The sequence below is a fragment of the Arachis stenosperma genome, chromosome 5 (genome assembly GCF_014773155.1).
Source record: "Arachis stenosperma cultivar V10309 chromosome 5, arast.V10309.gnm1.PFL2, whole genome shotgun sequence".
NCBI classification, from domain to species: domain Eukaryota; kingdom Viridiplantae; phylum Streptophyta; class Magnoliopsida; order Fabales; family Fabaceae; genus Arachis; species Arachis stenosperma.
This window is the reverse complement of record NC_080381.1, coordinates 118,625,316-118,644,667: the sequence shown is the minus strand read 5'-3', so window position 1 is coordinate 118,644,667 and position 19,352 is coordinate 118,625,316. Positions and strand designations below refer to the sequence as shown.

At 25.4% G+C, this 19,352-nt stretch overlaps 2 protein-coding genes and 4 non-coding genes across 6 annotated transcripts; 2 read left to right on the top strand and 4 right to left on the bottom strand.

Annotated features, from left to right (window-relative positions):
- The first annotated feature begins 1,121 nt into the window (after positions 1–1,121).
- On the top strand, positions 1,122–7,166 carry LOC130980001 (cinnamoyl-CoA reductase-like SNL6). Its single transcript, XM_057903592.1, has 5 exons — positions 1,122–1,544; positions 4,268–4,440; positions 5,443–5,643; positions 5,727–5,880; positions 6,627–7,166. The coding sequence occupies exons 1-5, from the start codon at positions 1,283–1,285 to the stop codon at positions 6,923–6,925; spliced, it is 1,089 nt and encodes a 362-aa protein (XP_057759575.1). The 5' UTR covers positions 1,122–1,282; the 3' UTR covers positions 6,926–7,166.
- A 592-nt stretch (positions 7,167–7,758) lies between these two features.
- Positions 7,759–7,842, bottom strand: LOC130983476 (small nucleolar RNA SNORD25). The gene has a single exon (XR_009087463.1). It is a non-coding gene; the product is annotated as a small nucleolar RNA SNORD25 (small nucleolar RNA).
- Positions 7,843–8,161: 319 nt separating this feature from the next.
- LOC130983490 (small nucleolar RNA SNORD24) lies at positions 8,162–8,249 on the bottom strand. The gene has a single exon (XR_009087475.1). It is a non-coding gene; the product is annotated as a small nucleolar RNA SNORD24 (small nucleolar RNA).
- Positions 8,250–8,314: 65 nt separating this feature from the next.
- Positions 8,315–8,391, bottom strand: LOC130984523 (small nucleolar RNA R12). The gene has a single exon (XR_009088457.1). It is a non-coding gene; the product is annotated as a small nucleolar RNA R12 (small nucleolar RNA).
- Positions 8,392–8,659: 268 nt separating this feature from the next.
- LOC130984528 (small nucleolar RNA snoR1) lies at positions 8,660–8,761 on the bottom strand. The gene has a single exon (XR_009088461.1). It is a non-coding gene; the product is annotated as a small nucleolar RNA snoR1 (small nucleolar RNA).
- A 2,572-nt stretch (positions 8,762–11,333) lies between these two features.
- LOC130981226 (uncharacterized) lies at positions 11,334–18,796 on the top strand. Its single transcript, XM_057904836.1, has 2 exons — positions 11,334–11,417; positions 18,177–18,796. The coding sequence occupies exon 2, from the start codon at positions 18,221–18,223 to the stop codon at positions 18,794–18,796; it is 576 nt and encodes a 191-aa protein (XP_057760819.1). The 5' UTR covers positions 11,334–11,417; positions 18,177–18,220.
- The last annotated feature ends 556 nt before the right edge of the window (positions 18,797–19,352 follow it).

Here is a 19,352-nt window from a genome sequence, read left to right as displayed (position 1 = left end):
AAATTCAACAAAAATTTTAACGGTATCATTTGGAAAGACAAACATATTAGTTAGTATTTCTAAATGATATACAAATTTTGTACATAAGCATTAAATTTATCATTTTTGTTATTCAAATAATGTGGAATCTATGAATTTATTTATTTTCTAAAATTTAGTTCTAATACACTAATTTTATAAAAAGTTTTATACGATTATTCAATTAAATTTATATATTTAGATGATTATTTAAGTGGTAAATTTAAAATTAGTAATTTTTACTAGTGTATATGACAATGTAGAATTGATTATTTGTGTAAAATTTTTTGAGAAAGTCTCTTGGCAGTAACTTTTGTATTTTGTGGCCAACACTTAATAATTATCAAAAAAAAAGTGAGTAATTTCTTACCATTAGATATGTAATCTCATACCAATAAAAATATTATTGATGGCCAATTGATGATTATAAAATACAAAAGTTACTGATCCCTAACACTCCTCAAATTTTTTTATATTGATAATAAATTAAAATTAATATCGTTATTTTTTTATATGAGATATAGGAACCAACAAAAAAGTATTGGCATATTACTTAGAGATGCACTACAAGAAACAATGTTTAGATGCAATTGAATAAAGAAATATGACTTTATTCGAAAGGGGATTAATCTAATAATCCACTCAAAATACTAATATAGGGAGGCTCATGTCCTTGGTTACGTATTAATAAAAAAAAAATGAGATTCCATAAAAAAAAAATATTTTTGCTACTTTTAGGATTTGAACTTAAAAGAGTTTTTAGTTGAGTTATATAAAACATACTATTTCAACTAATTTTATTTTTATTATTTTTATATACATATAATAAATAATAAATTAAATAAATTAATAAGTTTTATCGTTTCCCTTTGTAGTTTATGAGATCTGGCATCCTATAAGGCTATAACACAAACACGCCAAGCTGGACTTTTGAGTTTTGACTGTGAAAACATAAATAAATATATTTTTAATTTATGAATTATTGTGAAATATAATAATGGATCTTTTACTACTCGAACACATGACATAAGACATACTTGACTAGTTAGCCTCCACAGTTTGACTCTTTCTTTTTTCTCTTATATATATTCTCATCCCTCATTACACCCATTTTGCCTTCTCACAAACACATACCTAATAACCCTACTCTCTCTTCAACTCTCTCTATATTTGCTTAAGAGTTCATAATTTATGTTTTATTTCCATCATCATATAATCTCCCTAGCCATATTTATTTATTATTTTTTATTCAAATTTTATTATAATGGGTGTGGTGCGGTCGTGGGAGAGTAGGCAGGCGGAGCTAGACTCCTTTTGCCGAAGACTAATGGCCGATACGGCCACCATTCATCGGCGAAAGGACCTAGAGCCGCAGCCGAAAAACAACCTCTTTGGGGATTATGAAGAAGAAGAAGAGAGGAATACCCTAGTTTGTGTGACAAGTGGTGTTTCTTATTTGGGACTTGCTTTGGTCAACAAGCTTTTGCAAAAAGGTTACTCAGTGAGAATCACTATTGAAAACCCAGGTATTCTTTCTTCTTTAATTTCTCTTACCTACTATTGTTTTCTTCTCTTTGGGTTGGTTCAAATAATCCTGGTTTTAATGAGGGTTTGTTGTTAGCTTTGTCATTTATATAGATTTTTTTTCACTCTTAAGTTGTTTAATTAATCTATGCCTTAATATTATTATTTTAAAAATTATATGAACAACTCAACACTTTTTTTTTAATATTGGATTTGAGTTGGTGTAATCCATCAAAATGTTTAAAAAATTGTATTTAATGTCATTGTGGGAATATATAAAACGTCACCGCCGTTTTCAATTTTTTTTAATTAAAAAAAATAAAAAAGATCAAAACGTCAATGACGTTTTCCTATTTCCCATTTAAAAAAATTTTCCCCATGCAAAACGGTTTTGCCGTTTTATAAAAAAATTATTTTTACATACAAAACGTTGGTAACATTTTGTATCTTCTAAAACGTAAAAAATTATCCCATACAAAAATAAAATTCACATACATTAAAATATTGGGACACATCACACAATTTGTTCTAATATAAAAAAAATCAGCCACAACTCAACGTGTATAATATATAAATATTTTTTAGCTGTGTATTTTTTATTGGTCGTCATGTGACAGGTTGACTATGTTATTGTAAGATATAATTTTTTATTTCTAAAAAAAAGGTGTATACTCTTTAGAAACTTGTTTTTGCTTCTGTTTTCAGTTTGAATAATTATTATGTTTCTTTTCTTCGGTGAATTATCCGGAAAAAATGTATGTAATGCTTTTTTTTCAAATAATAATTTATGCAAAATTAAATATATAACGTAATATTTGTTACCTCAAAGTAGTTAAAATTTTTATATGTATAATATTAGGATAATAATAATAATATTGTAGTAGGTACCAACTATATATAAGTATTTGAGATTGGATATTCATAAAGTTGTTGAACATTATAATTAGCTGGGTAGGTATGAGAAGAGAAACGTGGAACTTATTCAGCTGTACAACGATTTCATGGAACTAAGAATTTATTAGAACTATATATCCAAAAAGGTCGAGAGTTTAATATTTGGTGAATTTTAAAATTAATTTAAATTTTTGGAATGAGTGATTTTGTAATTTGAGATATTTATTATTTTTACTATTCGGATGATTATTTTAGATAGTATGAATAATATTTATTTTATAACTCAATAACTTATTGTACACATTATACATTTAGACCATTAATTCTCTAACAGTACTCTTAGTTGAATCATAAAATATAATTTAAGAAAGAGAATGATGATTAAATTAAATTTATAATAGAAACAATGAGCTAAAAACTTTAGCTGATTAAATGGCAAAAAAAAGGAGAATAATTTGAGTGTACGGCAAAACATGTGAGCTTTTAGAGCCGTCCATTGTGAGCTTTTATTTAAGTTTGTTTGTTTTCATGATTGAAGCCAACTTGATGGCCATACTTATTTTATGATCAATTTATTATAATATTATATATACGATAGAAAAATTTTAAATATTGTTGTCATACTATTTTAATAGTTAATTTTAATTAATACATTATATATTTTTATAAAAATTTAATTTTAATATATTATTAGTATAAAATAATTTTACACATATATTTAATTATATATGTTACATCAATAAAAATAATTATATTTTATATTGATGGCGTGAATAATCATCTAAAAGAACAGATATAATTATACAACTATAAAAAAAATTTAATATCAAAATTAAACTTTTTTTATAATTAAAATCAACAAATAAAACTATTAAAATATCGATATTTTTAGAATACTTTAAATTCTTGAGGCAAATGTATATTAAATTTATCAAATTTTATCTGCTAGAATAATACAATTGCCTGGAAACTGCCATATATATCATTCATATTATTGATGATATAAGACTATTTTAATTGTACTATGAAAATTGTCTAGTGTACAATTTTGAATGTGGACTCCGTCTCCTCCACGGCATATATTTTATTTATTGATTGATGCAACGAAACCTTATTAGAATTTTATTTTGCTTGTATTATGTTTGGTTTATTTGAAACATATAATATAATAATATATATTTATGCTATTAGTTTTTTTATCACCGGCTTAATTAAGTATTCTTCTTTTTTGTTTCATTTAATTAAAGGGGGCTTAATTTAATTAATTTAGGTATTTTATGACTATCTCTCTAATCTATATGCTCATCATCAATTATTGCTCACTAGAATCAAAGGCTCACATGTGGCCACAAGCCCACAACTACTCTTTCTTTCTTTTGAATTATTTCAATATAGTTAAAATTAAAGTTATTTTTTATTATTTGACAATATTCAAAAAATAAAAAATGTGATAAAATTGAAAAAGTGTTATTAAATAATAAAGAATATAATATTAATATTAGTTACACCTTTTTTTAATATTATTAAAATTTTATAATCACTATAGTCAATAATTCAATACAAAAATATTTGATAACATAAAAAATTAATTAAAAATAATTAAAATTTATCTTATTTAATATTTATTAATTCTAATATTTGTTAATTTTTGTTATAATTAATAAATGTTAAATAAAATAAATTTAAATTGTTTTTTTATCTCTTTGACATTATGGAATTTAAAAATCACACGACCATATAATTCACCATTTCATATTTTTCAAATATTATCATTATCATATTTTTTGAATAATAATCTGAAGGGAAAATTTGATTGAATTGTGGAATGCAGAGGACATAGAAAAAGTGAGGGAAATGAAGGAAAGTAGAGGAGGAAATGGAAAATTGGAAGTAGTAATGGGAAAGTTAAGTGATGTTGATAGCTTATTAAATGCATTTGAAGGTTGCCATGGCGTTTTTCACACCTCTGCTTTTACCGATCCTGCTGGTCTCTCTGGCTACACTGTCAGTCTTCTATTCTTTTCTCTTTTCTTTTCTATGATAATTTACCATTTTTATTGTAAAATGTTTATACTTCCATAATTCTAACTATAAAAACTAGAAATTAATTTAATAAAATTATTTAAAATATACAATGTGTTAAGTAATTTTATCGAATTAATTTAATTTTAAAAGTTATCAAATTAACTTTTATTTTTTAATTTAAAAATATTTTACGTAAATATATAATCATATATTGTTTTTAAATTAATTATTAAAAATTATTTAAATTTATAATATAATTAAATAGTTATATATAAAATTTTGTAGTATAAATATATCAAAATTATTTTTTTATAAATAAAATAATTAGTATTTATACTTTTTGTTATTAGAATTAATAATTTACTCATTAATTATTTTTTCCTTTAACTAGTTAAACACACTATCTATGTTGAGAAAATGTTTTGTGCCACCTAAATAATTTCTTGTACTCCAGTAAATTAGCTAAAACTTTATTTTATTAATAAATAGATTGAATTCAAGTTAAATTAGTTAATGCTGATTAAACTTGTTACTGTTTTCACCCTAATAAAACAACTAAGCAAGCTTAATTTTTAGAAATATATGTCATTCTCTAATAAATTCGACTTGTTTATTTACACCATCTAACTTTTGGCTTCCCTTAGCGAATATTAATTTTATTTTTATTTTTATTTTAAAAAATTACATGTCTTTTGTAGTTTTGTTTATTATTACATTTACTTTCAATTTTTGATTACCCGCACTACCTCTCATTTTTTATACAAGTTAACTTTATAAGGGTATTCCATAATTATTGATTCTTAATACCACCTTAACTAATAGCTTCAATATGAAATATTGCTAATTAAGCAAATTAAAAGGCAATTAGTTTTTATGTATAAAGCAGAAACTATCTTGTTCACATTGCTATCATCATAATCTTTGGTTTTTATAGGTTTTACATGCAGCTTCTAATCAATTGATTGTGTCTCATGTAAATAGAAATCAATGGCTGAGATTGAAGCGAGGGTGAGTGAGAATGTGATGGAAGCATGTGCAAGAACAACAACTATTAAAAGATGTGTCTTCACATCATCACTCTTAGCTTGTGTGTGGCAACAACAAAATCCAGACTCACAAGATTCTCCAATTACTATTAACCATACCTCATGGACAAATGAATCACTGTGCAAAGAAAAGAAGGTATACTACTAATTTCACTTAATTAATTATTATGAAATTAATTAGTGGATATTAATTTATTTATTTATTATTATATATGGCAGTTATGGTATGCATTGGGAAAAGTGAGAGCTGAGAAGGCTGCATGGAGAATAGCAAATGAAAGGGGTTTGAAGCTCACTACCATATGTCCAGCACTCATCACAGGCCCTGATTTTTGTCGTAGTAATCCAACATCTACTATTGCATATCTTAAAGGTACACACTTCAATTTCTAACCAAACTTTCTTCTCCAATTTTTTTTTTTTTTTTTGGTTACATTTGATATTGGTGTAAGCTAATTTACAAAATGTTTAAAGCCTATCGAAGAAAATTGCATAAATGATTATACTTTTAACATATTATTTCACATCCATCTTCTTTTTGAGTTTGTATAAATATTTTTTAGAGAAATTCAAGTAGACTAGTAATTTTTAATATTTTTTTATTATTATTTGACTACCACAAATATTAAATTATTTTTAACAAATAAATTTTACTAATTTATGTATGCAAAACTCTAATAAATATAGATATATACTTATGTGCAATAAATCAAAATTGATAATATTTATTGGTCATATAACATTGCCTTTTATTATAAGTTTTTTCTTTCTTTTAGTTTGTATTGAACTGAATTTTTTTTGTCAACAATGATCGAATTCTAGCCTTTTAGATCATAAAATTTTTTATATTATATATCATAAAACTACATATTTCAAAAATTTAATCGAATAAAAAATATATATGAATAATCATATTTTTAGTAGATATTTTCTAATTTCAATAAATTGTTATGTTTAATATTACATTATATAAAATATAAGAGTATTGAGTGTCATATAATAATTATTTAATCCCATATGATATAATAACTATATTCTTCGGATACCTTAATTAGTAGTCACTCTAGAACATTCTATTCCCTATATTCTAAGAATTCTAAAACATATATGAAAATGCAGGTGCCCAAGAAATGTATTGTCATGGTTTGATAGCAACAGTTGACGTAACAAAATTGGCTGAAGCTCATGCAAGTGTGTTCAAGGCAATGAATAGCACTGCTTCTGGCAGATACATTTGCTTTGATAAATTAATTGATAACCAAACTGAGGCAGAAATTTTGGCCAAAGAAATTGGGATGCCTAAACATAAGATTTGTGGGGATTGTTCCTCATTGCATAGATTTATGAAAATCTCAAATGACAAGTTAAACAGACTGATGTCAGGTCCAATTAGGTGTTACAATCAACATTATTGTTAAGAATGGAATCATGCTTACTATCTATGATATGCTATGTTTTAAATTTTAATCATAGCTTATGTTTATGGCTTAAGAGATTAGAAGAGGGGAAAAAGTAGATGAGCCATGTTTTCTAGTTTTTTTTTTTAGTAATTAATGCGTTAATACCTGTATTCATTTATATCTTTTTTATGTAATAATATGTAATCCTATTCAATTTTGTGCCAATAATAATTGTTAGCTAGCTAGGCATGAGGACTTATATAGTTTCAAATAATTGAATTTAGCTATAATCTTAGAGATGCAATTTTGGAGAAGAATTTAGCTCATCAACATTTTGTTTTTCGTTGACAAGAGGATAAAACAAAATCCAGTGAGGAAGAAGAGTACATATGGAAAGTATACAATTTTTTTTTGTATAAAAAATTTTACACATTCTTTATATAGTTAATTAACCACATTTATGTATTATATGATATGTTAAATAATAAATTAAATTCTTTATTTAATAATATAACAATACATTATTAGTTATTCACTTATTTGTATAAAATCTTTTAAAAATATTATGAAATCACTTCTTTCCTTCTTTCGCTTTTCTTAGTTCATATGTTCCCATCTTGGGGCATTGACCTCCAATTCCACTCAAACAAAATAAACTCTAGGATTCTTCATTTGAAGTTGAGCAAGTTTGGTTTTAAAACAGTAATTTTTGGACTGTCACTGCCACAACAAAATTCTCTCGCCACACCTCTCAATAATAATAATTTATCCAAAATAAGTAATAAAAGAAATTTTCATTTTCTCAAACTACTTATTTGATACTAAGGACAATGCACATATAAGTATAGGAGTATAACTCAGTCCCTTAGATGTTCATTAATGTTTGCGATCATTTCCGCAAATCATTACAGGTCTGTAGACTCATCACCGTTATACTCTATGAATATAATTGGCTCTATCCCAATTAGTAAAACACAACATACACTACAACATATCATAGCCCTTGAAAAACCTACTACTACATTATTTATTTTATTGGATTTAATTTGCAATATTTGCATATCTAGTTGATCCAGAGTACCCAAAAACAATGTGAAAATATAATTGGGGGAAATAAGTACTGAAAGCAACACAATCAATATTGCTTCAAGGGAACGAGTTCAATGGGAATCGAAAAGTTCCACATTGACCAGATGATGAAGCTTCTCAATCTAAAACTATAAATCATGTATGCAAAATTCAATAATTTGAGGCGGCCTCAGAGATCTTGGTGGTTAATAATTCATCAAATAGGGTGTTTCCCCCTATCAAGAGTAGCAAATATTTTCTAACATCACAGGCACCCTCACATACAAAAAAAAAAATTGAAAAAATAATAAAAATTAAATTGAAGAACATGATAATTGATGTTGTCAGAAGTAGCTGGTTGTGATCTCATGTATAAAATCAATGGGAATCCGTCTGATTTTTATCATCACCCAACATCAAAAACCCTAGATCCACATAATCAAAACAAAATAAATAAATAAAAAAATAAAATGTATCAACCTTGTCACCGAAGACCCTAAGCAATGAAGGATATTCGGAGCTAAAGGCAGATTACAAGCACATATTAATCTGAATAAATGCGTGTATAACATAAAGTTTTTAATATAGCCTAACGATAGATTCCATGGCCTAGCATATACGTGACCAAAGAATTGCAAATTAGGCTCAATCAAATCAAATCACAGAATGAATCGAAAAAAGGAGGACTCAGAGTGTTGCTATCTGTGCTCAAAGAAAAAAGAGTCTTTCGACTCAAATTTCTCATACAAGAGGTGTCAGAAATTCAAAGCAATGTTCATCTTCGTCCCCTCTTTTAAGAATCACGGTTGCGTTGTCTTATATAAAAGAAGAGAGAAAGAGTGAAAGAAGGGGTTGAGGCTATGGCTGCGATGCCAACAAACTCGGATTAGGGTTTTGGAGGTGGAACGAGTCAAGGGAATGTTTATAAGGGCTTTTTTATTTCTATTTTGGGCTTCCTATTTCTATGGGTTTTTTGGGATCTTGAACGCTGTTAAGTAATATTTTGTGGAGGATTGGGCTAGCTAAGGGTATTTCAACCTTGAGTAGTGTGTTTTGGGTTTTACTTTTCCTGGACTTAGACCCCTCTCCGATAACTAAAAACAAAAAACACTCAGCATTTCAATTATCTGGGATATAGGATTTGAGTTTTTCTGTGGAATCAGCCAATATGTTTTTTTTGTTTTTTTGATGAATTAGACAACCCTCCATTTTAGATTACACAACACACCCACTCACACACACTAAAAGTTCTTTCACTATCCAGCTATAGCTGGGTTTCGAATCTGAGATGTGGCTTCTGTGAAGCCGTTGGCCATTGGTGCAATGCCTCGGCCACAGCCAATCTGTTTCAATTCTAATAACTCTGGTTTCAATTATCTACTTTTATTATATGTATATCTAATTCAAAAACATTATTCATACATTAAAATTAAAGATTTTTTTAATTATAAAATAAAAAAATTATTATTTAAAAAATTAAAATTTAAAAATCATGTTTGAAGAAATAATAATTTTTTTATTTTATAATTGAAAAAAAAATAATTATTAAAATAAATCATTCTATGATAACTAAAAAAAAAAGCAAAAAGACATTTTTTTTCGGTGAAAACAGAAAAAATACATTATTTTATCTGTTTCAACCTTTTAATCATCTCTTGACAAAAAACAAAAAAAAAACACCTTTCAATTATCTGGGCCATATGGTTTATTGGTTTTTCTGTCAAACCAACCAATCCGTTTCAGTTCTAATAACCCTAGTTTCAATTATCTATTTTCATTCATTATATATATCTAATTTTAAAATATTATTTATACACTAAAATTATATATCAAAACTAATCACCAATATATTTACATATAAATAAATATATTATTTAATTTATTTTTAATATATATTTATATTTTAATAAATATTTTATACTAATAACTAATTTTAGTCTATTATATATCTGACATAATTCATCTATATCTTATATACAATGAGAATATAAAAAAGAGTCGGTGCACAACTTTTTTGTTTAAAGTATATTTTTTATTATATATAATTTATAAATATTTTTTTGTTATTTTTAATATTTGAATTCAAAACCTTTTTAGTTAAGTTATACTAAATAATTTTTCTTCTTAACTAATTTTATTTTTATTATTTTTACACGCATTTAAATTATTATTATTATTATTATTTACTTCTTTCTTTCTTTTTCTTTTTAATAACTTCTAGGACAAATGGTTAGAATAACATGAATTAAGGAGCACGTTGGGCTTCAGTTTTAAAAGGGACGTGTTTGTTTTTCATGTACTCATATATACCTTATCAATTAAAGTGTTAACATTTGGTATTACCATGAACATTCAAATAGTAAGATTGTAGTATAAATGTATAATTAAATTACAACTTTAAGATTGCATGTAGTTCTAAAAATAACATAAGATAAGACACTGAGAATAAGATATAAAGGATAAAAATATAAAAATTGACGTTTTTATAATTTATTTAGTGATAAATTAGAATAAATTATTAAAATTTAATTTATTTTTATTTTTATTCAAAAAAATTTTAAAAAATATAATAATAAAAATATAATTATAAAAAATTAATAAAAATGATAAAAAAAATTAAAAGTAAATTAAATTTTTTACTAATATTTTTGTATATTTTCTATTAGGATAAACATAAAATATATTAATATACGATCTTTTAACACATATTTTAGTACATGTCTCATTTGTCGAACACAATTTTATATGTTTGTATTCTTATTTTAATATTTGGTGCCTTTAAACAAACCTAAGAGATGAAGGCTTTACACATTAACTTTGAAACCGCCCAAATCCTTCTACTTTTAAGTTTCTTTACCCTCATACACATTATTTTTTCTCCTAAGATTCGTCAATATCAATATCAATTGAGATGCCCCTTTTACCAGCAAACAAGAAATAAAGGGTGCACGTGCAGGCTGGGTGTCACGTGCCTGAACACATTGGTCAGGTTGAAGTGAAAGAAATCAAAACAACTGATATCATATTCATATACATATGTTATTGGAACTCTACTACTCTGATCTTCTTCACTCTCTCACTCCATCAGAGACAGAATTTCTACACTCACAGAATTTCTACTTTCATGGTTAATATAAAATTGGGTTTGCCTTTTTAATTCTTAAAGTTTTACAGACTACGATGAAATTAATTAATTAATTAATTACGAATCAGTCAGATAGAGCGTGAGTGAGAGAAAGAGATTCTTGTTCCTTACATAATAAAACTATATCTTATTTAGTTTACTTCCTTATTATATATATATCAGATCAAGAAAACAATTTTCACTAAGATAGATCGTAATCATAATCATACCAGAGCCACTTCTCTGAAGTTGAAGCAACTCAGAATTCATACACTTCTAGTTCTTATTATCAGAGGATACAACTCATAATTGATTTAGGTAATAAACTCTCTTAAAGTCTTATTCTCCATTTGTCTTTTCATTGAATTATTAATGCATGCAACTCAGGTTCATGATAGTTTCAGTAATGTATGTTTGTTTCTTTTTTTTTTTCACTTTGAATGTGGATCTTATTGGATATATAGCATTGTCTTAGCTTGTTTTTTATTATTTGAGTTGGTTAGTTATGTTTAAATCTCAATTTTCCTCACTCTTATGCATTAACTATGTTTAACATGCATCAACCAACTAATAACATTCATCTTTGTCATCTATACATCAAGTTGAATCAAAACATATACACTTTTATGATTTTAGATGAGGTTTGAAACATCCATAAAATAGAAAATAATAAATATAAATAATGACACGTTTTATCAAAGCATATGCTAATTGTTATAAAACTAAAGTACTACAATGTAATTACTTGAATTAATTATAATAGTACTACAAGTATATATATATATGTTACTTATAATCTATATATAAAAAAATGTCATGCTACAAAGTAAGTATGTCATCCGAAGACATAATATATGTTGCAAAATAATCTATATTTTAACTAACGAATTATAGTTTAAATAGTATAATCTCTCTATTCTCACTTAAAAATTTTATATTCGAGTTTTACTCCTAACTTAAAACAAAAAAAAAAATCTACATTTTACGCAAATGGGGGCTTTCGTGTATCGGCAACTAAATTTCCTCATTTAGACATTTTTTGGTTTTATTAGATGCTATTTTTTTCAATTACTCTAATGATTTACTATAGTAAGGTTATTAGCATTTTAAACGTCAAAGATAAATAAAGCTGTTTCCAAGAATGGGACATCTATAAATTTTGTTTATGTGACATAATTGGATATTAAAAAATATTGTATACCTATAAAAAATTAATCATTAAATTATTATATATAAATATATATTTTATTTTTAATTCTTTTTAATATATATTTTAAAAAATATTTTGCATATTTCTGAAACATCAATGTTTCAATCATTTTAACCATTAATTTTACTTAATATATGTTATATATTTTTTATAATTAAGAATCACAACTAAAATTATTAGAACACTAACATTCTAAAAATATTTTAAGAAATTCTATATTTTATATAAATAATTAAATTAATGATTAATTTTTTTATTTACTACTGTATGCAAATAGCACCTAGAGAAAGTTTCATTACCTACTTCATTATTAGTATAGCTGCTACAATACCCTGCCATAATAGTATATCACTGTTATATAGTCCTATAGGTTATAGAGTAGCCCTAATAGCATGTCATTTTGTGTGAGTTTACATTGACGGAAACATGGGCCTAGTTATAAAATACTTGAAAATATAATTAGTTAACAGTAAAAATAGTTTTTGAAGATTTATTATACGTTAATTTAGTTTTCAACAAATCGAATATCTCAAACCAGGTTTTAAAAAATATAATTGCAAATTAAATTGATTCTTACAACAGTTAAATAATATAATACGAAAATAATAATTTTATAACATATTATTATTTAATTAATAGAAAGTTTAATTTAATTTATTATTATATTTTTTAGGAGACTAGTTTAAGATATTTAATCTTTTGATGACCAATACATAGTCATTTAAATACCACTTTCACTGTTAACCCAAATAAAGGTCAAGAAGTTAAACTACTATAGATATTTAATTAACCGCCAATGTAAAAGAATGTATTGTAATGTGTGACAAATCTTGTTGAATTAAAAAAAATAATTATTCGTTTAATTTTTATAGTTTTATGAAATTTTTAATTAAATTTTTATTTTGTTAGTTAATTTCTACGTTATTTTTAGTTTTATAATTAAATTATTTTTATGTAAAAAATATTAAAATTAATATAATATTTTTTTAAAAATATATGTGGTCAAAGATTTATTTAATTTTTTTATTATAAATATATTTAATTTATAAAAATAAATATTCAGTTAATTTTAATGTTTTTTATATTTAAAAAAATTTAATTATAAAATTAAAAACAGTATAAAAACTTAATTAAAAAAATATATAAAAAAATTAATTACAAATTTAATAAAAATTATAGAAATTCTCGAATAATTAAAAAAATATTCCTAGTCTCATTTAAAGATCTTGGACTTGACTGTAGTAAAATTAACTTGTAGCTGTATAGTATAGTCAATACTTTAGAAATTGAACAAGAATTAATAGTTATTAATTTGGCAGCCTTGGTTGCTTAGATCTGTTTTCTCTTTCAACATCCTCTTCATTTTATTTTAATCGGGCACACATGATCTCATGGAGTACTAGCTTATTACAATATTATCTATATATTAATATATATATATATATATATATATATATATATATATATTGTTTTAATGCGCTAAACTTTATAAACAATATATTTTTTTTCTCCAAAAGTAAAACTTATAAACACATCATTGGGAAATTCAAAGAGGAGTCTTAAAATACCTACATTCCATTTTATTATCTCTCTTCTTTTTTTTTTCCTTTGTTTCAAAAAAAGAATGCACGTGAAGAGCATCTTTTTTCCGATTACAATGTTATGTCATGTTTGGTAACACTAGTATTAAATTATAAAATTTCACTGTTCCCCTTTTTTTTATATGAAAAAAAAAATCAATACATTATCTTTCTTTACTATTTTACCCGTAATATATTAATCCCTTGTAGCATTCCATTTATATAGAACATGACCTGTTCTTACTCTTAAGATTCCTACATCAAATTGAAGTGAAAAAATATTGAGTGATGTTTCAAGAGTTTGGTAATTGATGTGGTATTCTACCTTTCTCTCTGTCATTCCTATTCACATTAAATTTCAATTTTTACATTGAAAAATCATTTTATTTGTATTTGTTTATGCATATATTTCAATTCATGCTTTTGATCATGTTTGGCTTTGGTCATCTATGTATATGGAAACATTTCAAGTGTACCAAGAATATCGGTGCATCAATTATTTTAATCGTTGATCTGAATTATAAAAAATATATATAATATATATTAATTGAAATCAATGATTAAAATAACTAGTATATCGATACTCTCTGATGCACTTAAAATATTTTCTATATTATATAATAATAATTCACATCCATCACATCTTCTTTCTCTGGATTTTCTCATAATTATTTTAGATCTCTAATAAAAATATATCTTTTTCCAACTAAAATACATTTTCTTCCATATTGTCATACACAGTTACCATTATAATACAACTAATTATATTCATGAGGATAAAACTTAATTGATGATACAAAAAAAGGATTTATATATTTATCAATGAAAATCAAAATTAAACTCTTGAAAAATTAAATTAAATTAAATTAAATCACATATATTCCAATTTACTTATCCACTATGCATACTATATATACTTAAAGCAAAACAAAGTAAAATGTTTTTTCTATAATTTAAGAGAATAAAATAAGTATAAGAAAGTAGCTCTAAAATAACCAATTTAGATTGGTCTAATGGTTAGCTCACTTGTCCATTTAAATAAATATCCATGCTTTAAATTTCACTTTAATTTATACATGCAGTAACCTATTAATTAAAGAATAACCCTTAAATAAAATTTTAATTTACGACGAATTAGTCATTGACCTGTTGAATAATTAGAGAATGTTGGAAAAAATAAAAATAAAAAATAAAAAAAAGGTAGCTAAAAGGTATCTAACCGTCATAAATGCCATATAGGAGAAGAAGAGGCTGCAATGTGCACATAGAGATGGCAGTAGAATAGTATAGTTGCGAATTGCAATGCAAACCATAAAAGGCATAGCAAGGGATCAAGTTACCATTATATTTTGCCAATAATAAAATATATTGGGTTGAAGTTGAAGAAGTTAATGAAAGCCTCTATTTTCATAAATTTGGCACCCTACATACCCTTCTCTATTTATTCTCTGTTATTCATTTTCACTCGCACGTAGTAATAATTCCAAGTTCTGCATATAGCTTTTTATTTTAGGTAAAAACATGTTAATGCCACTCTATATAAATGTAGCACTCACCACTTGGTTCTTAGGGACTACCTTACCTTACACCTATACTACTAGAAAAAATTATATTTAGCGACTATTTATTTTTTTTAGCCACAATAAAAATAGTTACTAATATATTAAATATTAGTAATTTTATGTTTTATCGTTAAATAATTTTAGTTGTAATTATATAATTATCAATAAATTTTTTTTAATAATTACAAATATATATATAATAATAATGATAAATATATAATTACTGCAAAAACCTATGTTAATAAGATATAGAATAATCATTATATTATTGCTACTAAAATTGTTCACTAAAAATAATTTTTGTTATAGTGTTAACTCTCTACTATATTGCATACTTAATTTCATTTCATGACCAATATTGCCATCATTAGCAATCTATTAATCTACTTTTTTATAAATTAAATTAGAATAATGAAAAAAATAATTAAAATATAATTAAAAATAAAATAAAATCATGTCTTTATATTTTTATTTTAGATAAAATATTATTTTAACCCTTAACATTTAGACTAGAACTCAATTTTATGGGTGACGTTTAAAATATTGTACTTTTTATCTCAAACATCTTAATTCGATTTATTTTAGTTTTTTTTGTCAAAATTAACTTTTTTTTCAAAAATACCTTTTTATTTATTATTATCTTATGATTTCTCTTATTCTTCTGTTATTTTCACTCTCAAATTATTAGAACAAACTATACTATGATTAATATAATTACAATTTTTGGAAGAAAAAATTTTAAATTTTGACTAAAAGATTAAAATAAGACAAAATAAAACATTTAAGATAAAAATAGAACGTTGAAATGTTAGACACAAAATTAAAATTTAATCAAAACAACAGAGATTAAAATAATAATTTACCTTTTTGTGTTTGATTTACATTTTTTAAAAAGCACAGCTAAAAATGAAAAAAAAAAGAAAAGCTTTCCCCAAGTCAAACAGACACTGAATTTTTATCTAATTCGTTTTGAAAAGTTATTGAAGGCACTTAACTGAAGTTTTTACGAATATTGAATACTGAATAAATGAATAGCAATAACTCAGCTTCAGGAATGGTCATTGACTCATTGGTCAAATGGGGAGTCCTCCAAGAGAGAAACTGTTGAGTGCCACACATTCATTCTTTCAAAACACAAACAAGTACACAAACTCACCTTTTCTCTATAAATATTTGTATACTTATAAAAATATATTTAATATAAATTTTAAAAAATATGTATAAAAAAATTATGAAGATTTTTACTTTTTTAGAATACATATTAATATTAAATATATTCTAAAACATAGTACAAATATTTTATTTTCTCCCTGAATTTCTGAATTCAATAACAAAAGTCAAAGTGCTAGCTTACTTTGTTTCTACTCCTCATCACTCTTTGCTATTGGACCTAAACTTGAATGCATTTCATTTCAACCTATGAGTAAAGCGCGTGAATGTAAAAATTTCTCTGTTATTTTTTTTTTTTACCAAGTTTTTACCCCTTTAATTTTGATCTCACTTTTGTTACTTTTACCACATTCACCATTGCACCCTTTTGATGTTACTTAAATGCATGAACATCGCATCATATATCAATATATGACATATATAGAAAGACATGAATGCATTGATTATTTTGAATACAATTTGAGTTAAGGTGTCAATTTCTTGGGGGAAAAATAATTAAATTTTATTATCAGTGTTATATATATAAGTTTGGTTTTATCTAAATCTTTAACATACATTAAAAGTTTACTAAATTCAATAGAACTAATTTTAGTAACAAGAGTGAATGAAGGATGGTGAACAACGCACTAAGCAGAACATAATAAAGAAATGGACTGAAAATTTTATGAGTAATTTATATCTTAAAATTTTCATATTAGAGAGGACTTCACTCAACCACCAATGTAACTGAAATAATTGGAATTCTGTCAATTTATTATGAGACAACTATTTCTAGAACGATTTCCTTATTTGCAACAATTATAGTAAATAGTACTTAATTTTGAGAAAAAAATATTTCTTTAATAATACCAAAATTCATGTAGTATTAACATCCATTTTACCTTCATAGATAATTAGTGTATTTTTTTACCGTCCAAATTAAATTTCATTTATATTTTTAAAGTTATTGTATAATCTTTAGATAATTAAATATTATATAAAAATAATCATAATGTTTTTATTTGTGTATGAGGTAATCTTCTTTTCTTAATCAACATTTTTTTTTTGAAATGTAGTCTCATAGTATTTATGATGACTTAACATTTTAATCAAGATTTTTTTGCTGTTTTCGGTCAATAGAACTATTATAGAAAATAATAATAAATATTTTCTAACATTTAATATAAGGACCGGATAAACTTTAATAAATTGACAATTATTTTTATACATGACTATTATAACTATATATATATATATATATATATATATATATAATGCTACAAAACCATACAATATGAAAATTATACAAATTGTTATTATTTATTACTAGAGGTAGTATATATTTTAAAGAAGAAAAAAAAATAGAGTGAGGAAGAGTAAGAGGGGGTAAAAGGGGAGAAAGAGAGAGAGAAGAAAGATCCTATTGAATTCATAAATAAAGGGGGGTGAGTAAGTAACATTGGAAAGGAAGTAACAGTGAAGAGAAGAAGAAGAAGAATGATAGAATGAGCGTTATTGAAATTTTATGATTTAATAATTTAATTAATTCATATTAATAGTGTATATATATGTAAAGGTTTTTGCAGGTGCCATTCATTGATAAATTAAGAGTCCATTCACATGGAATACAACAAGAAAAATCACCCTCTTACTCCTCCTCTTCCACCCGTTTCCGAGATGGAAGAAGGTGGAGGAGGAGAGAGCACAATGGAGTGCTCGGCGAAGCTGTGCAAATCGTGCACGGCTGGCCTCATAGCCGACTGTGTCGCGCTATGCTGCTGTCCGTGCGCAGTCTTGCACTGCTTCGCCTTAGCATTTGTAAAGGCTCCATGGGTTGTCGGAAGAAGGTGCTTCCGCTTAGGCAAGAAATCATGGTCGTCGTCGTCGCCGTCTTCGTCCTCATCTAACAACAAGAAGAAGAAAACACTGATCAAACACAACAAGAGAAGATGCAAATGTTCTTCTTCTACTACTACAACAACTAGTAGTAGTACTACTCATGATTTTGATGCTGTCGCTGTCGTGCAATCAACATCATCGGAAACCAATGATGTTGTTGTTGTTGGGAGGGACGATGAACTGGAGAGTGTCACTGTCAATGCTGGATTTGAGGCTGACGAGGTTTGGTTAGAGCTTTATCAAATTGCTCATTTGGATTTTGGAAGGATTTCTTTCTCAGACCAACATAATGAGTGAATTATTATTATTATTATTATGATTATTATTGTTATTGTTATTGCAATTAAGTTGTTAATTATTCCTTTTCCAATTGCATGGTCATTTGGGAAGACCCAAAGGACCATTTTGCCCCAATTCATTGTTGTATATAATGGGACCTTGTTTGGAGCAATGCAATACTGACAATATCATTGTTTTTAGTAGTTTTTTTTAGTACCCTCTTGAGTCTTTTTGAGACACTTGTTTTGTGTCTCCAATTGTATTTTTTATCAAGAGGTTAATTACCCGTGCAATTTTATTGAGGTTATTTTACATTCCAACAAATGGAATTCTTGGAATTTGAATCTGTGTCCTTAATGTTACATATCACCAAATTGTATGTTATGTTTACCATTGCATTGTTGGTGCTGTTTATTTATTCAAGTTGGGTAGGATGTGCCCACTTGCATTCCCTTTTTGTCTTAACAAAATGAAAATTGAAATGTTTATATCAACAAATGGTTATGTGCGTCAGCAGGTGTCTAATTGAGAGCAAACATTACAGTAATGTTGTTGCATTATTGGGGCCTTGAGG